Source organism: Bombus impatiens, unplaced genomic scaffold (genome assembly GCF_000188095.3).
Source record: "Bombus impatiens unplaced genomic scaffold, BIMP_2.2 scf_0233, whole genome shotgun sequence".
NCBI classification, from domain to species: Eukaryota; Metazoa; Arthropoda; class Insecta; order Hymenoptera; family Apidae; genus Bombus; species Bombus impatiens.
In genome coordinates this window covers 794,003-821,236 of record NT_176652.1, presented here as the reverse complement: position 1 = coordinate 821,236, position 27,234 = coordinate 794,003, and the positions used below count along the sequence as shown (strand labels likewise).

The following is a 27,234-nucleotide window of genomic DNA, read 5'->3' as shown; positions in this document are numbered from 1 at the left end:
AATTTTCACCGAGTGAGCACAATTATCGTGGTGTGTAGCCTATCCTGAATTTTTATTTCACAGTAAATATTACACGACCGTTGGCGGTATATTTTACACGAAATTGTAGAATGTTTAATGCATCGAACGACTGGCATTTGAACGGAAGATAAATTTACTGCAGTAAAGTTGGAATAACGCTGAACGTATAATTTCGATTTTAGATATGGCAAAAAGAATATCAGACCACGTCGATAATTGGTGGGTAGTTTCGCTTGATAAATATTACAAATTACGTCGTAAATGATTTATATCTGGTAATTGTATGGCGATTTCGATGCAGCGATAGATGTATATGGAAAGTAGACAGAGCTATTTTAAGTTCGAAGAAGTTGACTTAAGAAACGGTGGGTGATTTATTACGAAGAAATTTTGCCGTTAGCGTTGCTCGTTACTGCGTTGAAAAATGGCCTCATTTAGTATTCTAATCCATTTAGTATTAGGGGCAATATTATTTTCGTCTTTGAACGAATAATTATCGAAGCGATAAAGAGTCGGTTGATACAAATACTCGTTAAAGTACCGGTTTTACTCCAGTAACGAGAACAACGAAAGAAGCTAAAGCAAGAAACGAGGTCTCGCTTTAACGAATTTGATCATCATATTCTACGTACAAACAGAGTCATAGTTTGACCTAAATAATGATTAGCACTAAACAACTGTCATAACTGGTACGCTGTCATTGATTAATTATTCGCATCAACAGTGAGATAGCTTCTAATTAGCCCCACAAAATTGGCAGTAGTATAAACGTATAATTAATTCGACGACGCGATTTTCATATCCTGCTAGAATAATTTGGTAATTTAGTAACGCTGCTAATATTCTGTATACAGTCAAAGAATTTCTGGGCAGTTTTTTTTTTTTTTTAAGAAAAATCGAGATATTTGTCTTACTTTACGTACGAAAAGATTATATTATAAATCAGAATCTCGATCCTCCGTTTTTTTATTGGTTCAGATCCGATATACCGTGGCTGGAATCCGATATTATTTCCATAAATGTTCAATCTGAATAATTTTGAATATTTTCGCAATTTCTAACGTGATTCCTCGTCCGAATAAAGCTGATAATTGTTTATTCCAAATCTTAGAATTCATTTGTAGAAGCAACGAATACTTATTCGATTTAGCCACTTTAATAACGTATAATACTCGTAAAATCGTACGCGTAGATCTTGCGATATTCAAATGTTCAACTTCTCTGATCTTTAACCTTTTGAATCTTCAAATTTTCGAACGATTTTTTTTCTTTCTTCTCATCCTTTCATTTGTACTTCCACCGTTCACATATTATCCACTCTTTACTTTTTAGCTATGTACTTTTCTATTTTATATTATATTCCTTATTTATGAATTTATGCATTATATTTGCTAGATTTATGGTGTATTTATGCCATGTTTATGTTATGTTTATGCATGTATATTTATGCATGTTAGCTTCATTAACATATTCAACGTAGCACTAAATACAACAGATTTTACACTCAATATACCTCGTTTTACGCAATAATTTCATAAACCTATATTAATATTTGGCCGATCTCATTAATCTTGAAATCTTAACGTAACGTCGCAAGCTTCGAAGATGGAAAGTTATCATAGGAAGGTCTGGAAAGCAAATGTTAATTTGCCAAGATTCGAGAGTGATCGTGACGGAAGACGGTTTGTCTCGATTCGAAAGTCGTTCTACTCTCGTGCCAGTTGTGCAAAATTCACCGCGTCCACCGAGCACGTGTTAATTAAGTCCGCAACTGACTTGACAAATTAATTGCGAATTATGCGTGGCAACTTTTACGATCTAATAATCGATGATTCAGAGAACGTGTAACAGAGTTTCGATGAGATAATTTGGAACAGTTCCTAGTGCTGCCGGTTAATAATATACGTCGTATTTCCACGTTGAAATTTGAAATGTACGAATTTGTAGGTTTTTCGTGGCGATTGCCGGTTCGAAATCGTTTGGAAAAGAGATTAATTGGAAGCAGCGAACGCGAAACAGGGAAAATTGGTTGGTGCCATCTCCGCTGTCGCTTGGATATTCGATACATTCAAATGTATTCGAATATCGGTTTCGCTCGGTGTGTTCGTCGCAGAAGTGGCGTAAACGTTTAATTCGTTGCTGATCGTACACGCGATCTATCTTAATTTGTTCTTGTTATAATATGCGCAGTTTTTAAATTTCTGTGTCTATCTTTCTTTTCTTTATCTTTTTTCTTCTTTTCTGTACATATACGTACGTATATTTTTCCTTTACATTATATATTTTTGTTTCGAAGGGTCTATCGCGTAAATATTTAAATAAATAAATACATTCTGAAACGTTTGCTTCGCATCAAAGATATTTTTTCGATTACAAGAATCGTAATATAATCGTTACAATGTCTCTACATAGGCACTTTTCGTAGCAGATATCTTGGATTTATTCGATATCGATAAGATCGAATCAATAACGTGTTCAAATATCGCCGACGTTTTCCTTTTTTTTTCCTAAACGAGTCAAATGGTGCAAATCAATTATTCGTAGCTACGCATTTTCGACAGGCGTGCGAAGACTGGCCTTAATGAATGTTATTTAATGCATTTCGCTTGTCGGTTCGGATCGGTTTTAGTAGAAAATTACGTAAAGCCCGTACGGCCGCTATTATAAATATCGAAATTAATTGATGTGTACGAGTCGCGTATATTTTATGACGTCATGTGTTATTTTCGATGACTATGCATTTAACGTTACATATAATCATAGGAAATTTTCTGCGAATTGAAGCTCTGAAATTCATTCGATAAATCGTGACATCCTGGTCGATTCAATTTCCTTTTTAAAATAATTTTATACGTAATCTCTATTATACCGTATTCCTTCGTTACTATAAAAATTCGTAGTAGAAAGCTTACTTAACCGCTTAATATATTCCATATAGATGTTTCCATATTCTACATATCTTAAATTTTCAAATACACCCGCTGAAAATCAGGATATTCGTAATACAAAGAGAATATTTCGTTTGAAGCTAAAGTTCCTTGAAGCTAAAGTTCAAGGATCGTGTTACTCTTCTTTCTTAGGAAAATAAAAAATTAGATATTCTACGACGATAGACATGTTACGTTAAAATAATTACGAATAAAATGAAATCAAACGTCTGATCAAATTTTGAGCATTCGATCATTACAAACATCGATGTTGCTCAAAATCGAACAAATCAGGTTACAAATCGCAACTCCCTCAACCTGCTACGTTTTTTCAGTCATTTTCGATCCAATGTATTTCTCTAACATTAAAAATATCTCAAATCTAAACAAAATATGAAAAGATTCTTATTGAGTGATTTATTAATCTATTATTAGACGACATTGCGCGATTTCTCGTTTTAGTTTTATTTTAGACGTCCTTTTAAAATACTTGCTTGCCAAAATCAGTACAAAATTTAAATATTAACGTTCGAGTATCGTCACGGCCTTAACATCGTGAATCTTTAATGGCCAATCCGTAGACACAAAGTGTACAACTACAGTAGTAAATAAAACACCTTCGCGAATATCGCGATTTGCGATACGATTTATTTAGCGTGTCGGGCAGCAAATGATCGATGGAGCCTCTGGAGAAGCGAGAGGATGCGAGAAGGAAAAAGTTAAAATTGTTCGAAGCATCGAGCCTGCTCAAAGACGAGGAAGTGAGATTCGCTCAAGACCCTGCAAAGAAGCTTTACGGTCACTGGTTATTCGGCTTCTTTTTCAGTCCATGAAATTTCCGGTTGTCGTACTGCGGAAACAACGCTTTCAATTGTTTCGTTAATATTACTCTTGCTTCTACGTAGTCTTCTTTCACCTTCCAGTTGCATATCTAGAACAATTTTCTAAAACCTTCGTGACCTGCGAGTGCTCGTTTTCATTTATTTATCTGCAGGTGGAAGCTTAGGAAGACATTTATCTCGTAATAGTAAAATAATATTTGTTAATAATAGAAAAACGAAGCTTTTGTCAGAGATACAACGAAATCACCGAGTTAGTCATATATTTTGAAGCTAGTGCCGTTTCTTACGATCTTTCCACCGAAAGATATCCTCGTCTACTCCAATGTGAAACCAGAATCTTTAGAAACAACGTTTCCATTATGTGATTTCGAGTTACTAATTGCGATTGAGTAGCATTCTCGTAGCGTTCTCTTTGAAAAGGGACTTAGGATAAGACGGTTACGGTAGATTAACGTTAGTTACCTTCACCGATTTTTTAAAAATATTTCGTCGTTAACATATTTGATTAAAAGATTGTGTTAATAGAATTAGAATTTCGAGAATATAAATATCTAGATAATAATGAAAATTATTAGCAGAATTAAGCAAGTATAAATTGAATAATTGACAGGCTAATTCCTTTTTTGGCTTCCTCATTGTTCTTACTTAATGCAAGGTCATCGACTTCGAGCCGATGAATTTGTATCGTATTGAAACGCCAATTACGTCCCTGTCCAGAAAACAAACGACTCGTTCATTACATCGCACGATTTATTAAGCGGGGGCCGATAATTTCGACACAGTATCTGGACAAATGATTTGTAGCGGAATTAGACAAAATAGGATTACATCGGTATTAACTCCACCACGCAATCTCTTCGTCACCGTTCGATGCATTTCAGCTTAATGTAATTAGTAGGCTAGTAGGATAAGTCAGTTCCGAATACGATTCGTTGCTTAGAGAATAAAGATACGTTACAAACGAACGTTATACAGTGCCGATCGAGTATTCATTTTCCAACAAATATTATATACAAACATTAAACAGTGTCCAGCGATGCTACAAATTTAATGAATAATTATCTGCATGTACTCGAGTCGACTTTTTAAATTTGTTACTCCAAATATTCATTTAAATCCACCATATTTTCTGAACATTTACTTTTTTGAAAATACATCAAAACCAATAACAGTCACCTAATACGTTACGTTTTTAACCGGAATTACGACGGAGAAAAACTGGATATATACAAACGGAATTGTATCGGAGGAAAGAGCTTTTAATCTACCCCAGAGATCGTTTCCTGTCCCTTTTTCTCTTCTTCTTGTTTAGCGTTCCCTGTTGTGTGATAAATTTGTAAAACTCACGGCAGGATACACTTGGCAGGAAACGAGCTCCCGGGGCAATTATTGTTTTAGGATATCGCGAAAAGAAAGAAACGATGGGGATCGGAAGGGATGGGCGCCGTGTCGGTGAAAACGCCATTTTCATCGATGGCTCTGTGAAACTGTCTCGAAAGCAATTATCTTCGCAATCTTATTATCTTTGCTCGACACGACGATGCTCCGAAATCCTACCATATTTTTCTCCTTTTCTTCCTTCTTTTTTCTTTTTCGCCTGACTAATGTAGATACATATATGTATGTAGGGTTAACATTAGAATTTGGGGCGCGTAACAATTCTTCGTTTGGATTAGCCATCGTTTTACGAAGCAGAGATTATATTTACACGTATATACAAGACTTTTACAAAGTATAATGAATATTGAGTTTAACGAATAAGTTTGACGAATAATAAGTTTAACGAATAATATGTTTTACGAATAATAAGTTTAACGAATAATGAGTTTAATGAACGCTATTAACAATATTCTTGGTTCAAATGAATCCACGGTCATCGGGATTTACTCTTACTATGCGTAGAATAATTTTAGAGCCAAAATACGATTGCTGAAACTGCTCGACGTGTCACTCTCCAAGGCGATCGCACGAATCATAAACTGGTGGAAATTTTTCTCGCTATACGATTGCATTTGTTTGTTATATGCTCGTTGGAAGCATCGAGAAAGTTCAATCGCCGTTGCTAAGCAGTTTCTGCCTGGAGTTTGATTATTAATACAACGTGTGTCCCATTATATCGACACCTCCGAGGTGCAATCCCATGCGATAATACAACGTGTGTCCCATTATATTGACACCTCCGAGATAAAATCACACGTAGCCAGGCCGATCCTTGAGACCATATGTCGCCACAGCCACATTTCTAGGGAGAACCATACAACCACTCCACACCTCCGTCAGGCAAAACGTCCATCCCATGACCGTGGCTACGTTCGGCGGCCAGTCGTCACCTCGAGCCCAATCACAAATCTCGAACTATCACAAATCTCGAACAATTACAATCAGATTGAATGACAACAATTGCTTAATTACAGCTATGATAAAATCTAGGCTAAGGCATTAGAGGACTTTCCCAAAATTGCAAAGGGAAGGCTCCGGTTTTCCTTTCATCTCCGACGTGTATATATAAATGTAATTTATCAATAATTAGAATTCATATCGCATTGACAAAGCAAATGGTCACCGAGTAGGAAACCAACTGGAAATATTGTTATTTTTATCGTTAATTATAAAATTACTCTTTTACCGCGGTGTTCTACTTATCGAATTGACAAAATATTCCTACTTTTTATCGCACTATCTTCTATTTATTTGACCGATATTCTTTTTAAAGTAAACGCATTAACAGGTTTAAATGTGTGCATATTACGCGTGTATGGATACTGTAAACGTATGTGTGCATGAATATTTTATTTAAGCGTTTAAGCGTTCGATAGCGAACACGTCGTTCGAACGATGTACAATTTCATAGAACGTCACTCGAGTTTTATTTAATACCATTCGAAGACCTAAAACGAATTCATCCGAAAATCGGACAGCTCGAGTAACACGAATTGTATAAAAATTGACGTAAACTCGAAAAATATGATGTTGATCGCTAGTAAAAAAGTCCTGACAAATGTTTGAATTAGAGATGTGGATCGATAATAAACAAACCCGACAGCGATGTGTTTCTGCACCAAACTTTATCTCTTCGTGTACTTTCGTTCGAACGAAACGAATCTAATTGCGCAATCTTTACACCGATATATGATATTAACTCCGCTCGATTCTAATAAATTTAATTTAATGATTTCTTACTTTTCTTCGAAGTAAATAGAATTTAACGCGAATTGTTACGAAGTATCGCATTCTGCTCTTTGAGTCTTTCTTTTCCTATAAAATCACAATTACGTGTATCGATTATTTTAAAGCGTATGAAAGGTATAACGAATAACCTAGAAAACTAACTTTAGGTGTAACTACCTACAACGATACATTGTCGGATAACTTTACATCCCAGATGTATCTTTAACAATCGTTATGAAATATCGATCCGTTTTATGCTCCAGTAATTATTGATACGTATATACACCACAATAAAGTAACAAATTGTTAACTTGTCAGGGATGCAACACGATAATGTCTCTGGTTTCCATTCCAGAGATCTAAATCTCTCGTTGGTGCTTATTAACGCGACTTAACTGTATATGAGAATCATCGGAGAAAGTTTTAATGAAGTTGGTTCCGTTAAAGTTTGTATCCTACTCAATGATAAACAAATTACATTTCGTCGTTTGTTTCGCTCAATGTCTACGGATTCGTTCAAAGTTTCCCTGATCCCTGTGGGAACACGCCTTTTTCTTCCGGCTAATGAAAGACAAAGTAGAATGCTTTTTTCCTTCTGTTACCATATTTTGTAGATCGTAGCGAAACTCGTTAAACTCAGTTCCGCATCGACCGGACGTTCGTTTCTCCGGCACGAATTGCTGACGACTGATGCACGCATCGAACGAGTAACATTTTTCGTTGTAAAAGGGGCAGAAGGGGTTGTAGTACAATAGATTCGTAACAATCGATAACTATTGCGTGGATATATATTTTACAAAAAAAGTATAGAAAAAGCGAAATATCGTGTATCGAAACGCAGTAGTTTTTAAACATAAATTGAACGTTATCGTTTAGGAGTTACATCGATGAATATCGTGACGTGCGTATACAGTACAAGACCCGTTTGTTTGAATCCATCGTGAGACAAACAGTTCAGATAATTTTTCACAGCCGAAAAACACAAGTTTAGAAGCAAATTTAATTTCCTCCTGATGTCAAAGGAAGAGAATTTTTGTTTGTTGTATCTTCAGTTTTGTCTTATATTATAATATGAAATCGTATAAACGATTTTATCAACCTTTGTTCCAATATTATGAAAAATGTACAAAATTCCGTTGATATTATAGTCGTTCACGACATCGTATATTTAGATCGGCGCAGTTAATCGACGAAAGTTGGCTTAATCAGTTTTATTACTTCAGTTATTAAAGAACCGAGATGTCACAATCTTACAGTGATTCGGTGAAAATACCACGAGATTACAACAGTTCGAATTGGATGTCTCGATCTCGAGATTGCAAACGCGTTTTAACTTAGTCTCGCAGTGAGTGTGTGGTATCTTGAATATTGGAATTTCAGAAGCACCGAACTACCAAGAATAATAACAATTAAGTACTGGAAAATCTATAAAGAAATTAGCGTTTGCGATGTACGTACCACAGTTTTTGCACCTAATACTTAAACCTGATAATATCGATGCGAGGATTTAAGGTCTACAGGATTTGGTCTTAAAAATCTTAGTTCCCTTCCGCGTGACAAGGATGAATTTAGATCGAAGAAACCTAATGTGACATAGAAATTTCATAAATTTTAGAGTTCATCAAGATTCTACAACTTCTTGGGATCCTTAAGTACTTTATAGTCCCTGAACTTCTCGAAATTTTGATCTTTGGAGTTATTAAAGTTCCACGAATCCTTAAAGTCCAAAGGACTCCATGGTTTTGAATGTGTTTGTCAAGACTGCTAGAAATTCTACAACATTTGAAATTACTGAAATTTCCATAAAGTTTTGCAATCTTCAGGAGTTTCGTGCCTTTTCGCAAAATATTGACTCATTTACTTACTTGATTATAAAGATTTTCTCAACATAATTTTATTCCTTGCTGGAATTAAACATTTTATATTAATGAATCTTAGAGACTTTTTATAAATTTTATATTATAGATGTTATAAATATTATGTTTCCGCTGCTAAAAGTTTTGATCAGGGCCGCGTGTATCACGCAACGTTCTCTTTTAAATTTACAAATGTCCAAGTCCAAAAACGGATCCATACATTTCATTCGTCCAGTCATTTAAAAAATAAATTGCTCGAGATAAGCTATAATTATTCATCCGATATCCAAGGAGTTTCCAATGGCGACTTAATTTTAACGCAAGTTGTTGTCAAGGGAAGCTCCTTTGTTAGCCTCGGAAAATCCCAAGAAACTAATATCCATGGGGTGCGGCGACATCGTAGACGATCTCGAAGCAGTATCGATTAAGGGGTTAATTAATCGCGGTCGTGGAGCGTCGACAGGATTGCGACACGCCACAAGAAGCACTCGTGGAACGCTCGTGGATTTCATCTCTCGATGTATTTGCGAAATTGTTCAGCGAATTTCGCGCGTAACGTGCGCCAAACCACCAACGAGAGTAATGAAGATACGTTTGAAAAAGTTATAATCAAAAGTTGTTAACTTGTATAAATAACGTTCTAACGAATGTATAGAATGTTATATAACAAATAGATCGGATAAGATGTTTTAAACATCGATGAAACTTTAATCAGTTTCATTTCAGTCTTTTTTTAAGTCAAAAAGTAAGCTACTAACTCGATAGATGTATAGACTGATATAAACGTTGGGGAACGTTTCATCTGAAAATTAAAAAAATGTTAATTAATTCAATTTCTGTTTTTAATAAGCTAAGAAATAAGGAGCTGCGAGAAAATTAAATTAAACGATTAATCAGTGAAGTAACTGAACTTGCAATATCCTTTTTCTATGTAGGTTTTAACGTTGCATCGGTGGGACAATGTTAGCAAAGAGAGAGGGAGAGAAAGAGATTTATTGGCTACGTTTTGATAAATAACGTTATCTTTTTCCGAAAGATGCAAACGCTTGAAATTTGATTTTTATCACAGAGATTTTCACTTAAAGTTCCTTTGATCTAGTATTTGTTACGGGAGTAATTGTATTTGTGACATTTTAAAAGCGTATTATTTTCCATTTGATCATAGAAACTCGTAATATTTTTCCAGATTGCTTTCTACGTTTTCTATTTCTATTTCTATTTCTATTTATCCAGATTGTTAATATCTATATCTGAAATAATATTCTCTTTAATACTTGCAATTCGATATTCGACACTTCATCCCAAGCTTCGCTGCGATATCATCAGGAGACTTGTAATAAGAATATTGAAATTTAATGACATTATACGAATAAACGTAAGATCATAATGTGGAACCTGTAGCACTCTTCAGTGCTATAGACTCTATATTTCGCCACTTTTCACAAGAAGCATAACGCGTCCTGGCAAATGAAAAAACAGGCATTCAAATGCTCATTGTTTGAATTCCGATAAATTTCAATTCGTTCGAAGTGAAATTCATTTAATCAGCCCCGTAACGGAGAACTGCAGTTTCACAATAATTGCAAGAATGTATTGATCCACGTATACGCATATACGTATAGTAAATATTCTATAATCATATAGTTCCCCATTGCTGCGTAATAAAATATTTCCTGCGTTTAAGACGAGCGTTCTTTTTCTTCTCGTCTTATTTCTATCGGAACAAATTATGATCTAGCTGCATGTCAAAATTTGTCGTTTTTCATTTCGTCTCAATACTGACATAGAAAATCGATTTATTGACCAACCCAATTAATGAAATTCTGTTTCTCGCGTAACCGTGTAACGTTTCGAAACTCACAGTTCGTTCGTGTCAAGGTTTGACAAATTAAATAGACACGAAAACTTTGAAAAATGGTACGATAGTCGATATTTTCTAAAAAAAAGTTACAAACTCCTTCGCCCTTTAAATTTATCATTTATTTTTCATTGTAAGAACGAAACGGGACGAAACAGAATTACAAAGAAAATTTACAAAGAAATAATTCAAATTATTATTAATCCAAACTTTTGTTTAAGCTTTCTTGTTTAATTATTTTTATATTCCGACGTTTCCTCGATATTCATTAGCTTTCGAACGTCATTAATAAATTCTGTACCGATTATCAAAACTAACTTTGAAATAATTCTAAGCAATAATTCGAATTCTCGATATACAATGTTTATCGAACGATTCATTTTCTCTCATAAAATGTTTACGACCACCATTCGATCGAGTCATCGTTCGATAGCCATAACTAACGATCGATGTTTACCAGATTCACCGTCATTGCGTTCACGTATATCGACGAAACCGCAACGGAAATGTAACGGGTTGCCATTTCATTTGCCCAAACCTCTAAAAGCACATTCACCGTCCCTATTATCCAGCAACTTTCTAATAATATTTCCGACATTTCGAAGTGTCGCCAATTCGTCAACGTGGTACGAAGTAAGACGAAGACGCGATTTATCGCTTCGAAAAGCCTTCTTCAGACTGCGAACACTCGTTTCGCAATCTCTGTAGATGTCAATAACAAAATTGCACGTTTTGAGTCGATCGAACGAATTGAACGAAAATGGCGAAATTTGACGATCATCGATATACGATCGCGAGAAAAACGATGTCTTACGTAAGCAGATATAATCGATATCTGTTTAAACAGAGTTCCTTTTCGAAATTTGAACTATGTAAATAAGTAAGAAAGAGTGAACCAGTGAACTAAGAGAACAACTACAAATTGCTGTTAAGCTACGAGATAATAACTTGCTTTACAATATATAGAAACCATATCGTTAACTATCTCCTTGCTTTCAGAATTAAGCGGAAGTTATATTGCGGTTTTAACGTACGCGTATGTAGAACAGTTAATCTCTTACTTTATCGCATCGAGTCACCCACTCGCCATAGATTTTTATCCACTGCAGTCTTTGTAATAATGTTTCATTTGAATTGTAACTTTAATCTTAATTTGTAGGATCGAAGATTAGTTCTAATCGATGTATCTACGTTTCAGTTGATGCAATAATTAAGACAGCTTAAGATAATTAAGACTATTCTTGATTTATTACGCTAGATCGAACGATAGCAATGCAACTTTAAATTTACATAAAAAAATCTGTGACACAAGTAGTCCGAATATAACGTTCCTATTCTATTATATGAACATCGTCATTTTTGTGCAGCGTGGTCTCGGCAAGTTATTGAAAAGATATCAACCAATGGAAATTATCCCCTCATTCGGCGAGAGAAAATCGAAGCGCTTTTATGAAACAATGTACATGAAAATTATTGAATTTCAAAATTCTTGCCAATCTTTAGTATTACAGTTACATGTATATCATTGCATTCCTATTTTATTTATTATATATTAATTTTATTTGTACCGGTATTCTGAATTAAAATGTCATGCTGGTGTACTTTTAACGTTAAAATCTGTAAAAACATGAGACCTCGTTCCTATTTTTTGAAACGTCAAATTTTATACCGTATACGTATTACTTTTTGATATCCTTCAATTAATAAAATTCTATTCTCACGTAACACGCACGGATTTTCGTGCGACAAGAAGATTACCCATACAAAAATTCGTGAGATTTCTTTAGTCTTCGTATTTTTCTTTCAGATGCGACGGATCCAGTACGGAAATAAGACACGTAGCTCATCGATAGGAACGCGTTAAAGGATCGGTCGTTGGACGATGACTTAAGTTCGGCGCTCGAGGAACCGCAGCGATCGCAAAGAAGAAAGCAACGATATTGCAAATGGCTGTGGGGCAGAATCGATATCGTGACGCAAAGAACCGTGAAAGTTGCCGAGGTCGAGGTGCTTTCCTCCCCATATCACCGAGCCAATCCAGCGTGTGTCGCTTGGAGATCGATGCGTGCAAAGTTACCGCGAACTAAACGTCCTGAACGCCCTGAAGCCGTTGATCGGGAACACGGACGTGCCAGAGGGAAAACGATGACAATTGCCCTGATTCTCACGCGTCAGTGTTTCGTTTAGACTCTAGAGCCAAGCTGATTTTTTTCCACGCGTATCAACAATGAGCTTCTTTAACTCGTTGCAACAGTACGTGAGCGACAGCGTCGCGAATTTGAGCCTCAGCCCGAAGAGGTTCTCGTTCAGCCGCGAGGACTCCGCGACCAGCGCGTCAGGAAGAAGCGGCTCCACCGGAAGCGTCACAGGCACGACAAACACCAACTCCACCGCGCAGCAATCCACTCCTCATGGCTATCCTAAGGTGAGAAATTCATTTGAAAACTTATACTGCAAGAAATTGGAGAATAAGAAATTGGAGAACGGAGACCTTGCAAATATAGTGCCTAGAAAAATTATTTTCCAATCAAGCGTTTTGTTATCAGATGGTATATTTCATTTTCATGGTTTCGTTTCTACATGGTATGAAATTTAGTATAAGATCTGATTAATTAGTACGTTTAAACGATATAATAAATATAACGGTGTGCCAATACTTTTTGTAGCCACTGCTTCGGTAAAAAATCTTGTATTGAGATATTTTGAAAAGTTAAAGCTCGTTTCAAAGGTATCAGAGGTTTCGATGAAAGAATACGAAAGAATTATTTTTTGTGATAGATTATGTCTAGGGAAACTAAAACTCACGCAGATTTTTAGAATTCTTATAAGTTGAAATTCTTAAGAGAAATTTCTTGATTGGAATTTTTTTGAAACGAAATTCTTCGCTTTATTGCGCTATACACGTACAAACACAAGCATGTGAATATGAAAATTCAAAATTCTCATAAGAGAATATTCTTGGTTGCATCGTTATATCTACTACAAAGTTGATACGATCGTATGATATATAATAAACGTTCGATACATGTCAATAATATTGTACCTGACTTTTGTGTGAACTGACCATTCGATAACGATTAAATATTAATCAACCCTAGATAGCATAGTTCTGTAGAGCGATAGAATCACATAACAATTATTCTACAATTAGAATAATAATTATGAGAAAATTTCTTAGCGACTTTATTCGCTTTTCTCGCAATTATTCGAGTTCAAGGAATCTTTAATTTCAGACCATTCTTTGTCACCTTGTATCCTTCAGAGGCAATCGGGTAGATTACATGTTCATCGGTCTGATCGAGCGAGAATCATAAACGTGTCGGGCAGTTGACTTTGTACTTGTACCCTTGTCATCTAATGCGGCCTCGTTGGAAAAACGAGGACGTCAAAACTTTTAATAAGCGCTGTGCTTCCGAATGACCGAGTCAGGTGGAAATATGGTAGAGTGTAATCGAACGGAGAGAGGTTTACGGGCAAACTTTTGCTTTTTTTATGCATTATTCAAATAAACTTGTTCGCGAGGTACGAACCAAATGCGTATTCGTATGTGAAGAAATAATCGCGATGTTAGGGACACGTGGTCTCTTCGCGTAAGGTATAATTGACGACAGTTATGTCAAACTATCAAAGTATAATTCCATTTCACTTATATTTCCAGAGGATCGAACAAAGTCTTTACTAGCACACTGCATCGAAATTTATTACGGTGGCATCATTGTTATTTATGTATACCGATTTCATTTACCGCCTACTTTAACGCTCATCGTTCTCTGTATCTACTTGATTTCTATAACCTTTTTACGCTCTTTTTCCCCTCATATCTTTACCGACGTCATAAAAGAAAAAATATTTGATCACGATACATCGTTTCTCCATTTACCTTTCGTACCTAAATTAATTAATAAATCTTCTTGAATCTCATTAAGATAATTGCAATATTTAATACACTCTAAAGATAGTCAGATTATAAAATGAAAAATAAGGCACAAACTACTTAGAGAAAGTTAATTTCGCGTCGTGACAATATTTGCTATCTGCAATCTAAATAACGGACTCACTTTACTCGTCCAGAGTACCTTGTACAATATTCCAACATCCAATTTTAAATACTCGTTACATCAAAATTTTACCTTCAATAATATATCCATCCGTCCCATATATAAACTACATTAACCTTTCCACAATATGCAACTATAATGTTTAAACCACCTAATTTCTACTCGATTATCCTTGCCGCACGCAAACCACATCTTTCCCAACTCCATAAACCACATCGTCCACACAAGCTTCATAAAAAGACTCGGGAAACAACCAGGCACGCGATTGTCGCGCAATTCTCTGTTTACTCGTTCCGCTTCGTTCGAAATGTCTCGACGAACATACGAACATATTCTAATCTCGCTTTCGACGAATTTCCGACCCAGTACCTATAAATATAGCGACAAAGAATCTTTCGCAGGCTGTAAATAAATTTTCTCGTAATTTGTTAGTCATCTAAAGCTCAGACTACAGATACATAGTCTGCCTATTTAACGTTTGCAGAACTATCGTCGCTGCAAACGTTGAATCTGTCAGTGCCAAGTCTGAAGCTTCCGTTGTTAAACGGTACACACTCGAACTTCGTTTTTCTCAATATCATCTCCCATTGATATCCAGAAACTAGATAAAGACACATAGAACGACCATCGCATCGACTATCTTATCCTTGGAGACGGATAAACACAGTTCGCTCGTAATTTCTACGTTAAAGGCAGCCAAGTCGACGACTAATTACACCTCGATCTCTGTTCGCTGATTCAGGTGGTGCCTCCACCGGGAGCGGCGACGAGTTCTCATGGGCGGTCGTTGTCGGCGCGCAGACGGACCCTCGAGTGCACTTCCGCCCCCGGCCTGACAGTGCACCCCGCCGCCGGAAGCGCATCGGGCAGCACGTCGCCCCGCAGGGCTGGCTCTTTTCGAAGGAGCACCGGTTCCGGCGATCGACCGCCTTTGAAGTTCTGCCGGAGGAGACCCTCCTGGCCGGAAGTCGACATACAAGCCACTTCCGGGTAAGTAGACCCTTTCCAATAGATCTGCAAGGTATTTGACGCGATTGGCATGTTTCCGAGGTCTCTTAAAGCGCGGTACTTACCACTCGAATGGATAAACGGTTTTTTCGGAGAATGTTGGAGGAGTTGCGATTGGTAGAAGATCGTGCATGACGAAGAAATCGTAGAGCGGAGAAATGATTTTGCAAGTTCGTTTCAGCGCAAGCTTTTATTACGAACAGATGAACGCGAGGATTTTGTTGCTAACGTATACGTTGTTGAATTTAAGGCTTTTTATCGCGAAAGGCAATCTTCGACTTGAATTAGTAATTAGGAGATAGACTTAAACGAAGTTAGTTACAGTAATACAATTAGATAATTAAGAGAAAAAAAAATGTGTAACATAAGCTTCTCATTCTCAGTGAAGGTAAAACAGGTTGAACTTCCGCACGTATCTTTCACACGCTTCGCTATACGAACATCCATAGATTTTTTGTTTTTATATTTTACGTTCTTGATGAAAGATTTTTTTTATAAAACGTTAAAAAGACGTTGGTAGATTGTAACGTATGAGCAAACGATAGAAGAATAATATGACGAAGGTATTGCAAATTGAAATCAAAGTTGCGCGAAGGCTTTGAAGCTTCACTTTACCTTCATTTCCTGTCGTGCCGCGAGAAGATCGACGTGAAATTCCTGTTGATGAAACAGTTTATAATTTCAGCGAGTTAAAAGAAACATTTTAATATTTCATATTAAACAAGCTAGTCGATATTAACTGTCGCGTATGTCGCAATCTTTCATTTTGAAGGCATAGGTAATAGGAGAAACTTTATTAATTTTAACGCGTAGCAATTAATCCCAAGGAAGGATTCGCCAGAGAGCTGTATGCTTCTGTTACAAACTACGTATTGATAGTCTAATCTGTCTGTCCCTAAGTTCTACTAAGCTTTCCAATTAGCCATACTAATCCTGTTTGCCTAAGATCACTTTAATTAACTGAAATGACGACGAATGGTATACCACATACCTACGCTGCGCAGGAATCCGAAAGCAGAATTCACGAATGATATTTGCCAGTGTTTCAACTTAGTACACGCTGCGATAACGTCAAAATTATTGTTCTCCGCTTTCGAAACGATAAAATCGCTGAACGAAAGTAGATAACGGAAAAGACACGTTCGTAAATCTCGAGTCTCGTCGATCGTTAAACAAATATGTGTGCAATCGCGACGAAACATTTACACGTTGAAATATCGTGTATGTAATGGTTAATAAATCCATTTTTATGTGGGATTTTCGCATCGCGAAACCTTCATGAATATTTCACTTGCATATTCATGCACGTACATTGCTGTCCTTATGTTATGGGATTCATTCGCTCCCACGATAATTCCTTTCTTTTTATATGCTTTTGTTCGCATTTATTTTATTCGATCCCCCTTTTTCGCCGGTTACTCGAGAATATGAGTTTTTGTTCGGAGAGGCGTTTCATAGGTGCGATGTTTCGGGATTATCAATTTTTAACGAACGAATCATCCACCACGATGGCGTCGAGTTCCAACATTCGGCAACAAATATTTGCCGAGCAAATATTTTGATCGGAGCTAGAAACAAATAGACAACAACAGAAAGTTTATAGGATTAACAAAAAATGTAACGTTCGAGCACGTGGCTAAAAACAATTCGTTTATTCTTCCCTCGCTTTTTTGAAAATGATCACATCACGATGATTTGATCGATCACTTTTAAAAGTATTACGATCTTTGGTAGTTTTATTAAAAATAAGAACGTTGAGTGTCATATTTTTTGCCAGTAATAAATTAAACGATAATTAATCGATAAAAAAGAAAAACACGTATTATTGGGTTTAAAGCGTTTAAAAGGATTAAAATATACACTTGGATTAAAGATTTCATTGAATCGTTGATAATTGAAAGAATCGAAGGTATTTATTTCAGGCAATTTTTTCTTCAAGCACGATGTATGTACATAGAAGGAACAACCATAAATAACAACACATGATCACTGGTTTAAACAAAGAGCAAAGAAAAGTAAGGTAAACCACTTTAAGTGAAATAGGACAGCTTATGGTCAAACACACGTATGTCTCTTAACAGCTGACGTACATGTCACCTTAACTTTGCGTAAATCATTCATTCTGACTGTCAGCGAACAGCACGATTCTACAAACGTATAAATTTAGAGAATATTCGGAAATTTGTGTAGTACTCGTTTTAACAGGCAAACACATTTTCTATTTAGTTAACAATGGACAGTCCCTAAGAACAAATTATCTGGCTATCGTTTGACAGAAAAGTATCGACGTTTCCATCCACCAGTTTTTAACGATATATATATACGTGAGATTTTATGCGATAACTACGAAGAACGAATTAATTGGTAGAACGTAGAGGAGGAAGAGTGGCAAAGGAGAATCAAATCCAATCATCGATTTCGATGACAAGTGGACAATGTGCACGAGAGATTTTAATGAGTTCCGAGGAAGCAGATGGGGCATCTTTGAGATCGAGCATCGAACGTCGATGAAATCAAGTTCCTAAAGAGCTATCGCGTCCTAATCGTGTGTAATCGAACGTTTATAATCGAGCTTGTTGGAGAGCAATTTACGATTTGTACGAGAAAGCGAACTATCGATGAAAATATTTTAATAAGGACAAAATTTAAAAATAAGGACAAAAAGGACGCGTTTACGGTATTTTAAATATTAGACGAACGTATTTGATCGTCCGATGTGTCGTATAATATGCGATCTGTTTGCTATCAAAAGCTTGAAATTTATTTAAATGTATTTACTTTCTATTTTCTAAGGATAAAATGTAATTAAAACTTTTAGTAGGAAAATATTTGTATCGAACTATGCTGTTTAATATCTTTCTTTTTTATCGCAAAATATCTTTTTACCTCTTAAAGTCGATCGAAGGATAGTATTTTTTTTTTTTTTTTTTATTAATTTTAAGTATTATCGCTTTTTCTAATAAACGATCTATGTATACGAGCTAGGAAATTCTTAAATTGCGTACAACAAAGTTACTGGGCTATTTAAATAATTTATACTCGATAAACTTCCGTCGATTAGAGTATAGTCGAAGGTAACTAGGTTACTTTCGAGTGCCCGAAGCTTCAGTTTACTCGATATATCTCTCTATCGCGAGATCATAATCCGTGAATTCAAAGCTTCCCGATGCTCGATTTAATTCTAAAATATCTGACATCTCGAAGAAGATTTCATACCATTTCGAAAACATCGTTGCTGCACCTGCTACCAAAATCTCGAACTTTATTCCGAATGCATCAATTATTTCATAAAATTTCTGAAATTTTGACCTTTTGACAACACATATTCTAATTTTAATAATTATCGCTACATTAAAATATTAAAAATATTAAAAAGGTATAATAATTATATTTCACAGTATTTATATAATGCATTATCATATTTGTAGTAATAACAATAATAATAAGTGTCGAACACTACTACGAATAGACGAAAAAATCTGATTTATTTGAAATTTACGAACAAAAATTCGAAATTAAATTCCCACATCACAAATCACTGGAAAAGTGACATTAATAGACGACCCTAAAGAGAATTAATGCACAGTCGAACAATCCTATATTGTAAGAGAAAGATCTCCATTAAATTCTTAAATAAATGTACACCATCGTTCGTATGATTTATGGGTTTCTCTCACGCAACGATTGATCGCAAGTAAAAGGCAAAACGAAAATTCAAGATTTCTATCGCGTATTTTCGGTTCTGTGCTCGCACAAACCTTACCACGGACTATCTAAATGTACTGCTTCAAGCCATTTTACTTACCTGTTTCAATTCTTCAGAATCAAAGTTACAATTGCTTTGTTCGTAAAAATCGCGGGTAATTAGATTCGTTCACTTTCATCTGGAACGAAAGAACGTACATCCTAATTGTAAACTAATAGTCGTAGTTGTAAACCAATTGTTTGGTATATACAATTATATAATAATCAAATTACATCGACTAGACTGCGAGATAGAAATAAAACTTAAACCTCGTTAGAGTTGAAACGATAGATGTCGTAATTACTGTGGAAGATTTCCAATAAAACTAAAAGACGAAATTCCGTTAATTCTGGCACGTCATTTACGCCGGAGACTTTCAGCTTTTTCATCGTCATTCGTCATTTTCGACTAGACATTTCATCGCCTTTAGAAATTTTCGTAGATTTGATGAATTTGTTTATTTGTACACTCTTTCACCTCCATTTTTCTTCAATCACTGTTTAATCGACATTCGCCATCGTAGCTCTATTTTGCGACAGCTCTAATTTGAAGGTTCGAGTAAAATGTTCTAGCAGATATAATCTTTTTCACTGCATTCGACGTAATAATTTACATCTTTTCTCGCTAAGAAAAAAGGGAAAATAAAGACTCGTTTCATCCTTTAGGTATCATGACACAAATACTTCGCTTTATTATTTCATCGTATTACGTACGTCCTGTAATATCTATAAAAATCCGCGATGTAATAACTATAGCAGGATAAACAACAAAATGAGGTGAAATCTAATAAAACGATACACAGGTTTCTAACTTTCGGATCGCGTAGAATTATTGAGAAGTAACTCGATTAGAGGATTGCTTTCAAAGTAACAGAAGCAAAGAATGACAGGCGAGCTACTCCGCGTTTCTCCGCGTTTCCCGTAAAAACAGAGGAAGGAAGTTGAAAAACGCCGAAGAAGATTCTTTGTGCGACTGATTCGCCTCGATGTACAACCGTAACGGCAAAGTCGAGAGGACACGTGGCTGGTCGAAGTTGCCAGTCCTGGGTTACATGAAATATTTCTGGAGAGAACGCGCCGGTATGCACTTTCGTCCTTGCGATGTTCGAGATGCGTATCCAACGAGGACTGGCGGCCATTCGACCGATGCAAATATAGAGAAATTCGCGATGTCTGCGGAAACTGGGCAACATACAACGTCGCCGCGGAATAAAACTTGAAATTGCAATATGAATTTCGATAAAACGAAAGTTTGCCTGACCTGTACTTTTCGACGGGGTTTACCGAATTTGCATACGAAAACAGTTATAGAGGCGAGGGAATAGGTGATTTTTATTTTTGTTATTATTATGGCAAGCGTCTGTGCAGAAGAATATTAAGCTTAATAACGTGCAAGATAAGTTTAATATTTTCTTTGTATCACCAGTTAGTAACTTTTTATTAGAGTTTTCTGCTGTGATTTCAAAGAATATTCAAAGTAGGATAATGTTTCTTTTCTCTACGTAATTGAACATTGGTATTTATGTTCCATTAAAGACAACAGAGCGAGTGTTTCCCCTTACTTACAAAGGCGTTCAATAAAACATTGAATTTTGTTTCGAAGGATGAGCAAACATTCTGACAATACGTTCTGACATATCGTTGATTTTCATTATTAGATAAACTATTTCCGCTTTCCTCTTAATCACGACAATACAGCCTTAGACGCTTGACCGAGATATCAATCTGACCGTTAATACCTAAAAATACGGCGAAGTCACGTCAACTAACGCAAACATCATCTACAAACAAGAACCAAATAATAAGTCCCCAACAGAAGGTTGGAAATAAACTAACAAGAAATAAAAAGAGATAGGAAAAGGTCAATTATACGCTTCGAGCGAAACTTTCGAATTATCCCCTACGAATCCTCGTGCAATCTTGTTGATTTCTTAATTAAACCGAAGGGCAAATTGGAACGCAGCTGAGCGAGCAACGAGACGACGATCGTCGAACCGATACAAGAGACGACAACGTCTCTATCGTCTTCGTCGCTGGTAGCTTTGTTTTCTCGTTAGCAAAGATTTCTCCCCGTCTCTTCCACGTTGTATTTACCATTTCGATGTCGACATTGTCGCTGCCGAGCAGACGTTTGATTTATCAGTGGCCGCGTTGTTCGCGATTTCATCGACGACAGCGTCGCCATCGATGGCTTCCGGCGGATTTCGAAAGAAATATCGAGAGCCTGCTCACGATTCCAATTTATTCCGCCGATATTGGCTTCATCGCCGCCTGTCAGACTGCATCAAAGCAGCTTCTGTGCCATCGAGCACGGTAAATACCTGTTACGCGTGTTCTCTTTCTCTCTCACTCTCTCTCTCTCTCTCTCTCTCTCTCTCTTTCTCCTGGTACAATGAGAATTTTCTTCACGAGGGACACTCGGGACTTCGATGAGCCGTAGAATGTCGCAAAAAGTTCCGAACGCGACTTTGATCAGTGGAGAGCGGACAGCGAGGTTCGAAAGGAAACTCGTTAATTTCTCCAGTTTGCTGGTCGTTGTGCAACCATCCTCGAGTTTTCTGGAAAACAGAAGAGATAGAGTTAATCTGCGACGTAAGATCTACCTGGAAGAGATTCTCGTCATAGTAGAGCAGTTGTTAATTTGCGATCGAATATCCATAGCATCGTTGCGTGGATCGTATTCTTCGTTCGGCTTATTCGATTCTTCTCTTCTCTCTTCTCCCTCCTCTTTTTTTATCAACGTATAGTCAAGAGGAAAATTCTTGAAGTTATGTTAGTTATGTCGATGAAAATTTGAGGTACAGTAATATACAGATAGATCTCTGTGTGACGTATACGATAATCGAAAATTATATTATGTATTACAGTTTGTCGTGTAAACTTTGGAATATTTGACGCGCATATTGGATGCACGCTCAATAATCTCTAGCTGAAACCGGGTTTCTAAAGAATTAATTTTATGTAAATAACCAAGGTATCGTGTTTCGTTGAAAACGTGAAATTCTTGCGAGATATTATTAATATCACATCTCCTTCAAAGACCCATTTATCGCGCGTTCAAGCTTTTCAAATAGAGAAATTTCATTTTAAAGTGATCAATGAGAAGGCGAAACTAAACCAGTAGCTACATAACAAGAAAACTGATCGACGGAACAAACGAAACGAAAGTAATCACGATACAAAGTAGCATTAAAGTAGCTTCAAATAATTTTATTTCGTTCGTATTTAATCGAAGAAACATTTTTTACTCGTATTATTCACACCAGCAAATTCAAGTAATAATATAAATTTTAAATAACATCGAGATAACTTCAAATTGTAAAAAAAGTTTTATTTCTTGTTATCATTTACGGTATAAAATTTACGAATCTCTTTAAACATTTGAACTACTTTATCCAGCGAAGATAAATTTATTCGGATATATTATCATTCACATTCCACAATTTTGTGAGTCTTCTGCTCCCCCAAAAATTTTAACTATTTTATCCAACGAAGATTTCGTTTCACGAACCGATTAGAACGGGAACCGACGGTTCTACTTATCGAACAAACACTTCGAGAGCCCTGTAAACAACGAAATATCAGACGTTGGTTTACGGTTAACTACGTGTTGCGAATTCTTGCGCGAAAGGCTGTACACGCGAATGGTCATATACGGTTCGATTAGGCTCGAAGGAAAGTGGCAGCCAATTCGAGACGCCGAGTTTCAACCCCTCGATTCGATGACAAGGACGAGTTTGGAATTCCGGATATTCCATGGGATATTTTCGAGGGGTTCTTCGCTTACAACCTGAATGATTGTCGTAAACGCGAAAGACATACTTCTTGTCAGCTTATTTCTGTTTATGTTTGCATGTCTAACCAAGATGACGTGTCGAAAAATTGTTAAAATATCGTAGTAGTTTTCCTCTGTTGAAACTTGTTGACGAGATAAGCTTATAACATACAGCTTTCTTCCAACTTTTATCGTACAATTGTCACGCGTTTATCGTTTCCTAATGTTTACACGTTTTATCATATGCTGTCATCGTACAATTAAGGGAATTTACTGTAAATTTACAAAATCTTTACGAATACGCACAGTAATGTGTTTCGAGCAGATTTCTTCATTCAAGTTCAAGATTATCCACAGTCCCCTCGAATTAAAAATTTCGTTACTCCTTCCTCCTCAACCCCTCAATTATAATTTGTAAAATTTTCTACGCGCGTACAATTTGATATATAAATAAAGTTTATATAAATATTACATAAATATAGACATAAACATAAATATAATACGAATTGTTACAATAATTTCTCGGTTGGAAGTCGGTATACGTACAACTCCCACCGAAATTTTTCTAAGTCAAAGATTTTTTCATTTGTATACCTTCTCCACTAAATTTCTCCATTCCTTTGAAAAAAAGAACAAAAAACAACCGAAGAAAATGCAAATCCCATAAGGAATTTGTAATATCTATCTCTCACCGTCTCTGACCTTTTAAATCACAAACGGGGCACGTTAGATTTTCCATGAAATCTTGGTTAACCAAGTCGATCCCCTAGCGAGCCTCGAACGCTATCAGTACTTTGCGCAGCGTTAAACCGCAAGAGTAATGCGTTTACTTTGTCTCCGTGAATTAGCGCTACTGGTAGAACGTTGTACGGTGTACGGGTGTTCGTGCATTGAGATCGGACGTAAGGATTTCCCCCGTTACTTATCCTTAATGGAGGATGTCTTAGTGGCCACGGAAGCATCACGGAGAATGCGTTCGGGCCATCGTAAAAGGCTCGCGATCCGTTAGTGCTGCGGATAATAGCTGTAAGGGCACCAGGTGTGGTTCAATAATAACCCCGATGACGACGATCAACGTAGACGTATATAAATGTGATGATCGGCTATGGACGTAGTCTACCACGTGCCACGTTATTTTTAAGTTTTATTTGAAAGAGAACCGGTTATAAATGTTTACTGCGTGACAATAATAGAACTTGTATCATAGAACGGACAAAATGAAAAATGTCTAATTTTTCATAGACCGTATGGAAGTACGATGACGAATACTTAGAGATTTGAGTGATTCATTGTAAAATACATGGTTAAAAGTTTATTTTTCTCACGATCTGTTATTACTCTGGAAAAATAGCGTTATGGGCACCAGATGTTGCGCAGTAAAACACTCGATGACGACAGTCAACGTAGACATAAATGTAACGATGGATGATGGACGCGTCTGCCGTTTGTTACGTTATTTCTAATTTTTATGCCAGAGAGAAGAGGTTTTTTCATTTTTACAGCGTGGCAATTCGACGTTGGAATTCCGAGAGTAATCAGAACAGCCAATTTGTAATTTTTCATAGAAATTTTAATAACGAATGCTACGAGATTCGAACGATTCATTGTAAAATGAATAGCTGAAAACCTGTTTCTCGCTGTACACCGTGTAATTTTCTATATGTCATTTTAATTTATTTTTGTTGTACCGTTTTGTCGTTCTACCGCTGAACAAATTGACCTTGTTAAACGCACGATAAGGGAGAGAAGATACGTGGAGACAACATCGAGGTTTAGAGTCAGAGTGGGAAAATGAATGCTTTAAGAATGAATACGATAAGAATTATTTAGGGTGTCACGAGGGGACGAGGTTTTAGGGAAACGCAGGTTGTTGACACGAAATAGTAGTGGTTGAAGTTGGAAAGCAACAATTCCTTTCGAGCGTTCATTTGTTCTGTTAAAATGAATGCATAAAATATTCAGCGCAATCGTAAATAAATATCTTCTACGTGACAAAATGTTGTAATTTTTAAATGACGCGTCTTTTAAATTCCATGTTTACGACAATTATATTATACTATTGAGATATGTATAATTTTATGTGTTAGACTAGATTAGCTGCGTAGTAGTGATACTCGTATGTGAATATCAGTGTGTGGGAGTATGTGTGTGCTGCGGCGTCTCGAAAACAAAGGAATGTAAACTGTTCAGTTAACAGTCTGGTATGGAAGAGGGTGAGACGCGTGCAAGTGTGTATCGATGAATATCTTTGAAATCGCTTATTCAATAAGTATATAACTATTCTAATATGAATTCTAAGTGTAAATTTAGTGTTCCTATACCATTATTTCGGCTATTAAGATACAAAATTCTCAACATATACATATATAATATTATATATTACATATAGTACATATCTATAATATAATTATTGTAAATATCTAATTTCAAAATGGCACGTCTTTTAAATTCAAACATTTTGTCATGTACTATATATATGTAGTGTACAATAATTACAATTGCGTTACATAAATTATTTTCATTTAACACTGTGTATCTGACAGTAGAATACAAAAAATAATTTATCTACCTATCAAACATACAGATTGCACGTTCGTAAAAATTTGGGGGAATTAGGTTATAAGATACATATCTCAGTTAAGAATTCCGGAGAAGCTCATCGATCCTTTTCTGTCGGAAAATACAATACAATTTCGAGTAACTTGTTCGTAAGCTACCACCAGCATACATCAACGATACTCTAAGCAGAAAACACTCCACTTGAGAAGAAATTGGACAAGTTGGAACGTCCAAGGAGGATGGATACTTCAATCATCGGGGTGATGAAAGAATCGAAAGAATTTCACATCTGCACGAAATTTTATAAGACGCGCTGTCTTCTCTGTAACTTCTAAATTATTTAATATTCATTACGAAACTCGAATATCGCATCTACACCATTATTTCGCGATACAAAGTAAGAAGATATTAAGATATTCGAATGACATTTTTCATTATCTGTGGTTCCACTAAGTCTTCGATATAAATCCCTTTTTATAAGCTCTTTCGTTTATCACGGCATTACGTTCTTTGTTTCAGACCTTGCTAATAAAAGGTGAATAGTAGCGAAAGAAAGTAATTTTACATGAACAGTAACAGTTATGTCATTACATTTTACATTGCGAATAATACAGTAAGGATATAGTATTTTAAAGTGACACGGTTTAGGATTCGAGAGAGATTCCACGTGAAAAGCTCTTTTTCGAAAGAAACTTCACCTGAAAAGAACTTACTTGGTGAAATCGCCGCCAGGGGAGCAAGTTATCTCTAGGAGGTGATAAATTTTCGAAAGTGCATCAAGTATCGCCATGTCAATGCGAGAGAACAATCTACAGTTCGAAAAGAACGTCTGTCTGGATAAGTATTGCACAATAATTGTACAACGTATAGTATCAAAGCGGAAACAAGATAATTACGCATCTCTGTTATCCAAAAAAATTATTTAGACTATTTTAAATCGGTTATTCAGAAAGGAACGGCAAACTTTTTTAAGTAAATTAGATATTATACCCTGGAAAAACTTAAAATGGTAAAAATATACGAGAATATTTTGTGTTCCAATTTGTCCGCCCATTACGATATTTTTACTAAAATCTGAAATGTAATGGAACAAAAAAGCGACTAGAGTATGCATTGGCAGCATGAGAGTCAGAAATAAAAGGAAATAACAGAGAGACAGTTGCGGTTGGCGATACAAAAGAGTAATAAAGAGGAATAAAAAAGAACAACTTCCAGTTTGCAAATAAATTTTGAATAAAAATGTAGTATCGTGGATGAAAGGCCTAAGAGATATCGGGTGAACCATAAACAATGTCGCGAGAGCCGAGGCACCGTCGGGCCCATCAAAGTGTCGTCGGTCCTTTCAAGTGCATAGTTCGTAGAAAAGACCTACGTGACCCTGGCCACGAGCGTCTGCAGAACACGTGTGCGGTGGGTCT

At 36.1% G+C, this 27,234-nt stretch overlaps 1 protein-coding gene across 3 annotated transcripts in view; it reads left to right on the top strand.

Annotated features, from left to right (window-relative positions):
• LOC100746492 (BAI1-associated protein 3) overlaps positions 1-27,234 on the top strand; it is a 124,627-nt gene that overhangs the window by 33,804 nt on the left and 63,589 nt on the right. For all 3 annotated transcript variants that reach the window (XM_012384104.3, XM_012384103.3, XM_003488418.4), the window contains exons 2-3: positions 12,480-13,097; positions 15,473-15,720. In XM_012384104.3, the coding sequence (XP_012239527.1) occupies positions 12,900-13,097; positions 15,473-15,720 (446 nt within the window). In that variant the 5' untranslated portion in view covers positions 12,480-12,899. The remainder of the gene's footprint in view (positions 1-12,479; positions 13,098-15,472; positions 15,721-27,234) is intronic.